General features: G+C 32.2%; 1 protein-coding gene across 1 annotated transcript in view; it reads right to left on the bottom strand.

Moving 5' to 3' along the window:
• Nucleotides 1–11,981, bottom strand: part of LOC108747150 (histone-lysine N-methyltransferase 2C-like) — a 43,337-nt gene extending 31,356 nt beyond the window's left edge. Inside the window, exons 1-16 of the mRNA XM_018484428.1 lie at nt 11,818–11,981; nt 11,049–11,241; nt 10,576–10,753; nt 10,166–10,357; nt 9,712–9,945; nt 8,814–9,060; nt 8,471–8,588; nt 7,706–7,899; nt 7,207–7,445; nt 6,457–6,943; nt 3,874–4,138; nt 1,999–3,453; nt 1,686–1,847; nt 580–703; nt 245–459; nt 6–73 (exon numbers count right to left, since the gene is read on the bottom strand). Coding sequence (XP_018339930.1) covers nt 6–73; nt 245–459; nt 580–703; nt 1,686–1,847; nt 1,999–3,453; nt 3,874–4,138; nt 6,457–6,943; nt 7,207–7,445; nt 7,706–7,899; nt 8,471–8,588; nt 8,814–9,060; nt 9,712–9,945; nt 10,166–10,357; nt 10,576–10,753; nt 11,049–11,196 — 4,326 coding nt within the window. The 5' untranslated portion in view covers nt 11,197–11,241; nt 11,818–11,981. The remainder of the gene's footprint in view (nt 1–5; nt 74–244; nt 460–579; nt 704–1,685; nt 1,848–1,998; nt 3,454–3,873; nt 4,139–6,456; nt 6,944–7,206; nt 7,446–7,705; nt 7,900–8,470; nt 8,589–8,813; nt 9,061–9,711; nt 9,946–10,165; nt 10,358–10,575; nt 10,754–11,048; nt 11,242–11,817) is intronic.
• Between the last annotated feature and the right edge of the window lie 263 nt (nt 11,982–12,244).

The raw sequence follows: 12,244 nt of genomic DNA, 5'->3' as shown, positions 1-12,244 counted from the left end.
AAATATGGGGCTTTCTTTTCAGTTGGAAGTGCTCGCCATTTCTTCAGAATTTGTTTACATCTCTCGGCCCATACTTTGTAAAATAAAAACATTCATTAAAATAACAATATTTTAAATTAGATATAATATCGAAATTTCATTTGGCAGAATCAATAGATAAAAGAAATATTAAAGGATTTTTAGAAAAATAACAATTCTCAAAGATAAAATATTTAAAATCCTTAATTCAAAAACGTATTCTTACTTGGAAAATCAGTTTTCCACTCAGGATGATTAATATTAGCATAGAGAACCGAAGATATTGTCGCTCCAACACCCAATGCTTCATCAGCTTCCAGCTTTAGATGGTTTTTTTGGTTGTATGAAATGGTAGCAGTGCCTATTGGAGCATTTCCTTCATCTTCGGGATTCACCCATGGACTAGGAGGCTCCGAAAATGCTGGACTAAACTGTGGACTACTAAAAAAATTAAAAAATAATTAAATTATATAGAAATTAAAGTTAATATCAATGTGTGCACATATACATATTTTAGAAATCAATTTAATTTTGATATTTTCAAAATATGTTTATTCTTACTTGCTATATTCAGAGTGGTACGGTGAAGGTGGTGGAAAACTCATTGGAGAATTTAAGTTTGATTGGCCAACCGAAGGTAGAGCACCAGGTACTTGAGGTCTTGCTAATATTGCTGTTTGAATACCTATAAAGCAATTGATTTCAATAATATATAAAATATAAAATGTATAAGAATTAAAGTTATAAGAAATAAAATAATCTACTTCTAATATTTTTATAAACTAGTTTTCTTATTTTCTTATAAAATGAATATATAATTCAATTTATTTCAATAGTACAAAAACACAACAAAACTGATATATCAAGATATTCAAATTGCATACTCAAATATTATCTTAAAACATATTTTAGCTCTATATTGACAAAATTGTATTTTAAAAGCACAGCTAATTTTTTAATTATGGTTTCCGATAGATAAATTTAAACATAGAAAAAATAAGTAAATTACAATCCATTATTAAAGATGCACAAATGTGTAAAAATTTTTTCAGACTTTTACAATCCAGAACAATAGAAAAATCTGCATTAAAATTCGGAAATTCAAGTTGCAGACAAAAGGTGAAAATTTAACATTGCAATGAACGGTTAGTCATAAATTTATAACATGAATAATGGATGCATTCATAATGACAACTGCTTACTGAATACAGTTTAGAGCTCTTTCATCCGATTGATCTAGGATTGATCTAATGAAACATGCCAATCAAATAAAAGAACTCACTAAGTGCTCAGTAAGTGATTGTCGTTCTGAATACATCCAATATTACTTAATAAACAACTCAATTATCTTACATTTTTTCTTTAATAATTATTGTAATTTTGTCACTTTTATTTTTATTTAAATTTTAATTTAACGTTGTTAATAATATTATTATAGTATATAATTATTATTGTTTCATTTAATTATACATACATACAAGATATTTCATAACATGTAGCTTCAGAAATAAATTCAGGACATAAAAATAACAAAAAAGTTTCTATAAATATTTGTAATAGCTCATTTCCAAATTACAGATATTTCTCGTTACTTACGTCCTGAATTCATTTCTGAAATAATGTCTATACGTGAAATACCTTGTATATTATTTTTAGCATGTATTTACCAGGATGAGGAGAGGGTGACACTAGAGGAGTAGTTGATGATGAGGGATGTGAAGTCTGAGCTTGGACAGAGAACACCGATGATTCCTGAGACTCTTGAGATTCATCAGTCAGAACGCCTTTAAATATTTCCTCGATGTCTTTACTATCCATATTAGGTAAACCTTAAAAAAACAAGTGTTTAATTTTATATCTAGTTAATTATATTTTAATGTTCTACTAAAACAATATTAAAATTTTAATAAAGTAATATATTCTGTTATATTAATATAACATTACGACAAAATATTTAATATTTACTTGAAAAGAGCTTACCAGTGTCTCTGACCATCGACTCCAAATTAAAATGTGGACTTAAGATATCCGTCAGTTCATCTTTACTTCCACCTTGAGCATCATCCAACTCGTCCAGTGCTTCGCTCGCTTTAGCTAAGTCCTCATCGTTTTCGTTCATTATTGTATTTACTAGATCGCTATCCAATAAATCCCCGGAAATAGGTAAAATATCTCCAAGTGCTTCAGTATCACTTCCATCATCTTCCACGATTTCTTCTCTTTTGATTTGCTCAGGAGCAATCTTTTCATCGTCTTTTTCTTGTTTTGCTTTGACTTGTTCCATTACCTTCAATTCATCTTGAGATAACTGAATTGTATTGGCATTTTCAGGGACTTTATGTTCTTCTTCAGATTCGCTGCTGCTTTCAGGATCTTTTTCTTTCGTTGTATCCATTAAATTCTTGCCAAAAAACGCTTCTTGCATGTAAATAGGAAAATATTCCGCCAGTTTTGGTTTTGGTTTTCTTCTCTGAGGTTTCCTTCGGGGTTTATCGTCTCCCATTCCTACGATTGAAGATTCTCCAGGTTTTTCAGTATCTCCTTCTTCTTCTTTATCTTTTCTGGTTCTCAATCTTACACTAAATCCTCCAATACCTAATTTTTGCAGATTTCTTTGACGTTTTCTTCGTAAAACAGGAAGTCCATTTTCTGAAGTGCAAATGCTGAAGCCTTCTGGAGGAGGTTGGTTCCATACCATACCTTCTTTCAGCACTGTTTCTGGTTCATCTTTGACATCCATCAATTCCAATTTATTATTTTCCTCTAAAGAATTGTCTAAACTTCCTCCAGCAATGACAGATTCAATAGTCGCCATTATATCTGCTTCTTTATCCACCATTTGAGGTTGTTTTCTTTTCTTTTTCCTTGTTTGCTGATGTTCTGCGGTTAAAGATTTGATATGATTCATCCCTACTTCAGAAAGATATACTCCTTCCAATACATATTGTTGCGAGGAAGTTTTAAACAATTCTGTATTTCGATTTTGAGGTGGAGAAGATGACCGAATGAATTTCGAGGAAGGTTTAGAGAGAAGATGAGGAGGGGGAACATCTCTAGGACGACAAAGAAGACAAACGTAACCCTCCTCAGCACAACGTTCTGCATCAGCTTCGCTTTTAATTGAATCACAACCGCAGTGAAGCCATCTTTCGCATTGTACGCATTGAATGATGAGATCACCTTCCTGATAAGCTTCTTGGCAAGCTAGGCAAGCGGTGTGAGAAGCACAGGGTCCGCATTGAGTGTAACTTTTTTGCCAGGATGAATTAAAACCGGGATCGTTAGAACCACAAGTCTGACATTGCGCACACCATTTACACTTCCATGTACCGTGCGGCACATAATCTAAAGGCGGATCCATACAATAAATGTGGTAGCTGATATCGCAGTCATCACAAAGAATCAAGCGAGCTTCATCATTTCGTTCACCACAGCCTTAAAAACAAAATATTCTATTAATACTAGAATGTTTAATAAAATTCTTTCAACTCATTAAAAATTTCTCGATTACATAATAATTAAAAAATAATAGAAATCAATAAAATTATCTGGCAAGATATTTTATAATTCTATTAATTTTTTTACCACTACTGAACATCTTAAGTTATAACTAACGTTTTTAATGCTTTTTAATTCATAATATATTATATTCTATTTTTTAAATATTAAATAATAATATAATGAATTTCATTCCAACAATAGCTTATGTTAAAAAATTAATTAAAGAAAGCAAATTTTTATTTTTCAACGGTATAATTATTTTTTTTTCACTTATTTTCAAGACTTGTAAAACCAATAACACTAAATCAAACATTTTAGAAATTAAAATATATATGTATTTTAATTTTTCAATACCTTCACAAACAGTACAATCGAGACACCGCCAGCCCTTTTGCAAGATGACCTTAGTGATCTTAACGCCAGCGCAATATGGGTGGTAACATTGACCGCATTGTACACATGCAATCAAACAACCTTCCTGATCCATACCAATCGAGCCGCACATCACACAAATATCCTGTGTAAGAACAAATTTATCTTTGGCCGAGCACAAGATCAATCTGTTTTCACCCCCAAGCTGTTCTTCTTCCTTCGATTGGGATGAATCTGGATTCGGACTCTGCGATGTTAAAGAAGAATTAATTTATTTAAGTTACAGAGAAAGTTATAGATCCAGTTATATATTATACAAGATATATTATAGTAAAACTATCAGATAATGTTCTTATAATAAGAAATAAAATTAACTTAATTTGAAATTAATATCTCATTAATTATTGCAAAAATTACGAAATGATACTTTTCGATTCAATTTAGTCCGTCTACAATAGGTCATTACCGGATAACCCTGTTTATAGAAATATATCGAATATCCGGGAAATATTCGGCACCCAGCCTTACTATCCGGCCGGATAACAGGATATCATTAAACCATCAATATATATATAGGATATTTCAGAAATAGTTAGCCAAACTTTAAGAGCATATTCCATTCATTGTTATAAAGATGAAAAATCATATAAACATGGATTTGGAAACGCTTCCTTTCCAAGTTATAAACATTTCTTATTTAAATTGTACGTATTTACGTCGGATGACACGCCTTGCTTCGACATTTCATGAATTGTACTTTTATTCACCTTCTAAAGTAAACAAAGAGTTATTAAATAGGTCTGTATGAAATTGGAAGTTAGTTCATCAGTTTTTATTTAAGCATTTAAGAGTAAAAATAATATTAATCAATATAGCAGCTTATTCTAACATCAGTAACAAAGTATTCCGAATTTCGTATTTTCGCTGCGTGTGATAAAATACTCTGAGAATTTTTGAACGTCTTCGACAATCCATGTGACGTCGATACGAAGCATGCATCGATACGGAAGGAAATCATTTCCAGCAATTTCTGTGATGAAAATATAGATATAAGTATAAAATAAAAAATACAAATATAAAATAAAATATAAATATACAAGTATAAAATAAAATATAGATATAAGTATAAAATAAAATGTAAGTATAAGTATAAAATAAAAAAATGTTTATAACTTGGAAAGGAAGCGTTTCCAAACCCATGTTTACATGATTTTTTTTCATCCTTACAATGAGTGGAATATGCTCTTAAAGTTTGGCCAACTATTTTTGAAAATATCCTGTATATCTGACTAAAATTTTATTTTGAAAGTTTGTGTTATTGATGCAGAATTCTATTCTTTTCAATTGAATTTCTTGCATAGTTCATCTTTCCTCTTTTTCTTTTCGTTGAGGAGACAAAAAAATTATTATTGTTATTTTTCTCTTGCTTTCCTTTTTTCTTTTTTTTTCTATAGCGAATTCGGTTGGACGCACTAGTGCATATTAAAACCATTGTACACTAATTTCTGCGTAATAATCTGCGTAATAATAAAGTGCAAATATTTCGAATTATAAAACAGAACTTTTACTTAACAGCACAATAAAATATATTAAGAATTTTATAGTGTAATCCATTTTTATATTTATATTAAATACACATTTTTACGTCAATTTGTATAAAATGGCTTTAATGTGCTTCTATTCAATGGCTTCATTGAATGCATTTAATCGAATTCGCTATTAATAGAATGGAAAAATTGTACCGGATAATCAAAAATATCCGGTGCCTGATTGGATTACCCTACCGGATATTCGATCGATAGATTAACTGAATATCGGATATCCAATGTCACATTCTTTCTGGATATCCGATATCCAGTAATTTTACGATCCGATATATTACTAGTCTATGTATATACACATATATATGTATCAGTTAATAAACTACAAAAGAAAAAAATAAAAGCCAAAGAAAACATACATTAACAAATCGATTTTGATAAATATTGAGATGGAGGGAGCCCAGCGTCAATTACCTTGATCTTCACATATGTTGTCGCGTGGAAAGTCGCGCACCTCTTGTAGGAGAGGAGGGATGAAAATCGCTTGGCGTGGAAAATCGCGCGCCTCTTGGCAGGGGACGGAGGAGGAGGGGTTGGAGTAAAAGTCACTTCGCGAGGAAAGTCGCGCGCCCCTTGGCAGAGGGAAAGTCGGGATGAAAGTCACTTCGCATGGAAAGTTGTATTCCTTGAATTCGTCCACTTCATATCTCTCTCCCTGTTTAAAGTTATCTGACTCATGTACAGCAGGAAAATAATTACTAATTTTGATTGTTAATAACTTTTTAACGAATAACGAGCAATGACTAAAACCTGTTGGAGATCAGGGTCATGGACCTTGACAACATATGTCAAAATCGGCGCTGGCTCACTCTATCTCAATATTTACCTCAATTTCGTCAAAAATAATTCTTTTAATTAAAAAATTTATTTATTAATACCAAAATAAACAATAAAATATAAAATAAATAAAATTCTTTGTAAATATAAAAATACACATTAAAAATCATTTTAAAGCGCCACATACCTGCAAACCTACTTCTGGCACTCCATAAAATCCTCTCATTTTTCCCTTGGGCCCTCTCTTTCTTCCAAACTCTGTCATCTTTTGCCTCTTTTGATAACCCAGTTTTCCAATACCTTTGGGCCTACCGATAACTCCGCCGCTAATCCCCAATCTTTTCTTTGCAATCTTTGTGGCACAGAATGGTTTTCCTTTCCCTAATCCGACCGAATAAAGCGCTTCTTCAGAACAACCACTTGGATAATCTAACTCAGAAGATTCACCATCGAGACTTTCTTGCGAAGCACTTAGACTTAAATCGCCTTCATCAATACTGTCCTTCCGTCTGGCTACCATAGCGATGCTCTTACAATGCAGACAAACATATTCGTAATCCGGCTTCGCTTCTTTGCGCTGCTGATAAGTAAGCGGATCGGCTTCGGGATCGCATGTGCCATGCACAAATTTCTTGCAACCATGACATTGGACCATTTCACGATATGCTGCAGCTCTGCAAAGAGAAAAAAGCAACAAATAATAAATAAATAAAAACATAATAAAAATACATACAATAACACAAATATAAATATATATAAATTTTCATATATTTGTATCAAAGCTTTGGAAATGATGTCAAAATCAATAAAATAATATATAATTAATAAATAGTTATAAAAATTCTACAAAAATTAATCATACTTAACTTCAATAAAATATTATAATTATTTATTTATATAATACAAAAATTTTGCAAAAGTGAGATATCTTGATTACCTATATGCCTTTCTACAGAGTGGACAAGAGAAGCCCTTATTACGCTGCTGATAGCATGAATCACAGACGGTATAATGAGAATGCCATCTGGAAGATAGTCCAGCTCCAGGAGTACGTGAACCACAATCGGTGCACACGCGACAACATTTGCACTTCCAGCCGTATTTTGGAATAGAAGTGACAATCGGTCGCAAACAACCGGGATGATAAGCCTTGTCACATCGTTCACATAGCATTACCTATAACAAAAATCTTGTTTTATAAAAACCATTAAAAAGAGAAGATATGTGTGTGTGCGTGCGTGTGTGTATCGTTTCTTCATAAGTGATACAACTAAAAAAATTAAGTTTTTCAGAAAAAAAGGAAAACAATTTTTCAACTTAACAAAAAATTGCTGATTACTCAAATAGTATCACAACAAAATCAAAATCTGTATTTTATGATTAAGTTTTATTTTTCATTTCTCTATTCGTTCTGTATTTATTTGAATTTTTATAACCTTTGAGACATCCTCGGGTTGCCGACAGACTTGACATACACGGCAAGACACGCACTGCCATCCAGCACGCACCCCAGGTAATAATGCCAAGCCCACACAACTGCCGTGATAGTGTTGGCCGCACACGGAGCACATCATTAGATTCGAGACATCGCCCATTCCATAACATTGAACGCAAGTAACTTCTCCACATACTATAAGTGTAAAATTATTTTGCATTTGATTAATTTCTTTAAAATCAAACAGCTAAAATATTTACAAAATTTTATCTCTTACAAGTAAGCACCGTAGCTAAAAATATTTAGATAAAAATTATTTGATTTGGAGAATATATAATATATCAGGTAACAATGATGCATATATGTACGTGTGTATGCGCGCACGCACTATCGAGTAAATTATGGCAATATATATAAAACGCAGTTAAAACAAAGTTTAGACAATCCTATTTGTACATAAGTACAACTTCCGTCCTGAATTTTTCCTTTGAGAAACGATGAAGGGCGAATTCTCATAGGAGTGAAAGTTCAAAAAAGTTTAAAATTGTAAAAAATGTTCACAAATTCGCATTTATATTAATAAAATTCGCATAAATTCACTATTATATTAGTAAAATAATTTTCCTATATTTACGTAAATCTTATGTAAAAAATATATAGAATTTAGATTTTAAAGTTTTTCTTACTTTTACTTCATTTTCAGGTATTAAAAAAATATTAGAAAATTTAAAAATACAATAAAAAAATTTAAACATCAGAAACTTACATAAAAGTGGAACTTGGCCAAGATGCTGACTGCAGAAAAGGGCCAAGTTTTTACTGTCTTGAAAACAGCTGCTGGCCGCAGCACACGGAAAATGAAAATAACGATTGCACGAGGTTACCTGTCAAATATCGCAATTAGTTTAATTAAGCAGTTATAATTAAACTGTGAATACATATAAAATATTTTTCAATTTTTATTTTTACAATTATTTAATTCTGAATATAAAATAATCAATTATTTGTTTTACTTTTATTAGAATTCATATATATATATATAATATAATATAATATATAAAATCTTTATATCACTGACTACTATAATGTATAGCTAAACTATAGCTCACTTTGCAAGAAATTCCAGCACCATAATGCGAGCAATAGGCGCACCGTCTGGAAGAAGCTTGTAAAACAGCACGACATGCCAATTCTGATAGTAAAACTTGACTGTTGCTAGACCAGATAATACATGATTGATGAACATAGTAATAACCGGTTGAGGAATCAAACAGAGTCCCGACTTCCGGTTCCTCCAAATAACCTACGATTGTCAATTCTTCCACCGGTTCCGTGAAATTAGTTAGACTAGTATTCCTGTAAAAAATGATTTTAATATACAGACATAAATTTTAATATTAGGTGTTGGAATTAATTCGTAGCGTTTTACAAGAGATGGCACAAGCAGTACACTATTTCGTTGTTACCTATAGTTCTGTATGCATTGTAAACAGCTATCATAGGACGTCATTTGCCGTACATAACCTTTCTTGAAATCATAAATAACAACACTGTATAATTCATTGAATATGTCAAAATTTGTGCCAAATAAAGTGTTTTTGCGGGGAGTTCTACTTCATTACTTTAACATGAAAAAAAGCGCTCGAATTGTGACTGGAGATGAAAAGTGCATCCATTATGACAATCCAAAGCGCAGAAAGTCATGGGTTAACCATCCCGGCGAACCATCAACATCAGTTGATGAAAAAATGGTTCGATTCGTGGATTTCATCTAAAGACGAACAGTTCTTCCGACGCGGTATTCATTCACTGCCCGAAAGATGGTCAAAAGTAGTAGAAAGTGATGGGAAGTACTTTAATTAATGAAAAACGAAATAAATAACGTTCTTTCATTAAAAAAACGCTACGAATTAATTCCAACACCTAATATATTTTAATTGTTATTTCTATATAAGGTAATAAGCTTTATGAATTTGCTAGTTAAGAAAGATTGTAATATATTTTTACCTGCATTTGGCTAGACTTTTTTGTCTACGACAGGTAACAGCAATTCCAGGTCCAGTAGCACGCGGACTTTTATCTCCTGCGACAGCGACATTGACAAGATGGTCGCTACTTGTTTCATCGCGGTTTGTCGGCTTCTCAGGAGTGAAACCCGGTGGACATGTCAAACGCAAAAGTTCACCTTGTCCCAACTGACTCCTCTCACCTAAATTGCATAACGCACATACTTTGCCCGGCCTAGAAATTTTTATAATTATAGTTTTTAATATCGTTCAAAATACTTAAATTTGCTTTTTGCTTTAATATTTCATTTCTTTTTTATTTAATTTATCGAAATAATTATTTCATGAAATATAAAAAATATTTTTAAAATTCTATTGTGTATGTAAATCATTTTACAATATTTTACATTTAATTACTAAAACTCATTTTAAATACAAAATAAAAATTATCTTGCCATTGTTCAGGAAAGTAAGGGGGTTCTTCGGGCGCCGGCATCGATTTCTCGATTGAGTTTCCCACTAATTCACTACTACCATCAGGACCAGTATCATCCATCCCAGTGATACGCAAAGGACTTGGTGATTCCGAGTGTGTATCATCATCTTTACTTTTGGTGCGACGCGGTACACCTCTTGTATATCCAAATCTATAGAAATAAATAATAAAATATTTAAAAATGACATCAAATAATTACTAAATATTTTATTAAAAAACGTAATTTTATATATACACACACATATATATGGATACATATATATATGAATACACAACAATCATGATATATACATATATCATATATATTCATATGTAAATAAGCACGCATTGTGTGCATATTCAAATAATAATTATAATGACTGAACAAACCCTTTGCCTCTGGCGCTACCCCTTCCAAAAGATCTTTTTGTGCCTCCTCCACGAGTTAGACCAAAAGGTCGTTCTTTCCGCGGTCTGCCAGGTCCACGGCGAATATTCAAAGGTTTACCACCAGGTAATGAAAACTTTGAGTACCGCAGTGGATCATGAAAAACCTCATCTGCTGTAACTAAATTTTTTTTTTTAGAATAAATTTTAAAAGATAAATTAATATAAATAATAATAAATTAATTAAATATAACATTAAGTATTATACATATACTCCTTTGTAGAAAATTAAAACTTTTTTTGTAATTTATGTATTATTTTATTCTTTACTTAATTTAATACTCTACTTCTGATATTTTAGTAAATTAAATAATTATGTTTATATTACTTTTATAAATATTATAATAGCGATTGCAACATGCATATTATTTTTCTAAAAATAACAAAGAGAATGTTTAAAATATAATTACTGCTACCAGTGGTTGGTGTTGTCTGTCCAAGCAATTGATCTGAGTTAGCAGGAGATATAGGAATGCCTGTTGTTTCTTCATCTTCGTCTTCACCATCTGAAGCCTCATCCAGCTCCATCTCCTCTTCACCTTCAAGTCGCACTTCATCATCCATGACACTCTCTCTCTCTCTTTCTCTCTCTATTTTTGTTTTGCAAAGCTAAAAATTATGTATTATTATAAAAATTCTGTTTCTGGCTATAAAAAACAAAGGCATTAGGCTTTTAATTGTAAAAAACTTAGTAATACTTTGACCCTTGTATAAATTAGAATCAGAAGAACAATCTATAAAACAAAACTAAAAGAATTCAACAGTACTTTGATAATAAGATCCTTTTTACACAACTACTGTAAAACTACCACAAAGTATTTTGTCAGAATAGTGATAACGAAATTGATTAGATTTTACCAAAATGAACATTTTTTTCTCTTAAACTCTAAAATTAAAAATAAGTTATTTAACAATTATATATCCAATTCGCGATAAAAAAAAAAGAAAAATTGAAATTCTAGTAATTTCCCCGCTCTTTACCCCACTATACCCTGCTCTAACCAGACTCGTCGTTTTCTTCTAAATGGAAAAAATACGAAAGGTGGAGGAAGGCGTCACGACGGTGACGAGGAGTACGCACATTCGCCATTACTACGTAAACAGATTCTCGTCAGGGCGCGCCGCCGTTTACCATTCGCGTTGGCGGGGTGTCGCGGAATTCGGCACTGTCTGCGGTCCACGTACCTGAGAATTAATGCTGTCGATAAGGCGACGTGAATATCATTATGGAATTGATGACGGATTGCTGCTTATCATGATGAGGGCGGTACAACCAGGTAAACATGTTGGAACAGCGCGAACGGTCCGTGGAAAAAAAATGTCACACACAGGTAAACGAATGGAATCCCTAACGCGAACGGAAGAGTGCGCGACGCGACTAGCACACTAGATGACTAGAATCACGGAGAACGAATATGCGCGCGCAAGTATGCTGCACGCGCGCCTCACGTGAAACTTCCTAGGATTCACTTTAAGCTGACTTTTTATGCGCTGCACGTAGCAAAATTTGGATGCGTATGTACATACTTGACCGAACAAGTGCATCGGGTAAAAAGAATTAGGATCGGTCTCACTAACTTCGGTTAACCTAATCGATCGATTAAGTGTCAAC

Source organism: Trachymyrmex septentrionalis, unplaced genomic scaffold, assembly GCF_001594115.1.
Source record: "Trachymyrmex septentrionalis isolate Tsep2-gDNA-1 unplaced genomic scaffold, Tsep1.0 scaffold196, whole genome shotgun sequence".
Taxonomy (NCBI): Eukaryota; Metazoa; Arthropoda; class Insecta; order Hymenoptera; family Formicidae; genus Trachymyrmex; species Trachymyrmex septentrionalis.
The sequence above is the reverse complement of the archived record's forward strand: the minus strand, read 5'-3'. Positions and strand labels throughout refer to the sequence as shown.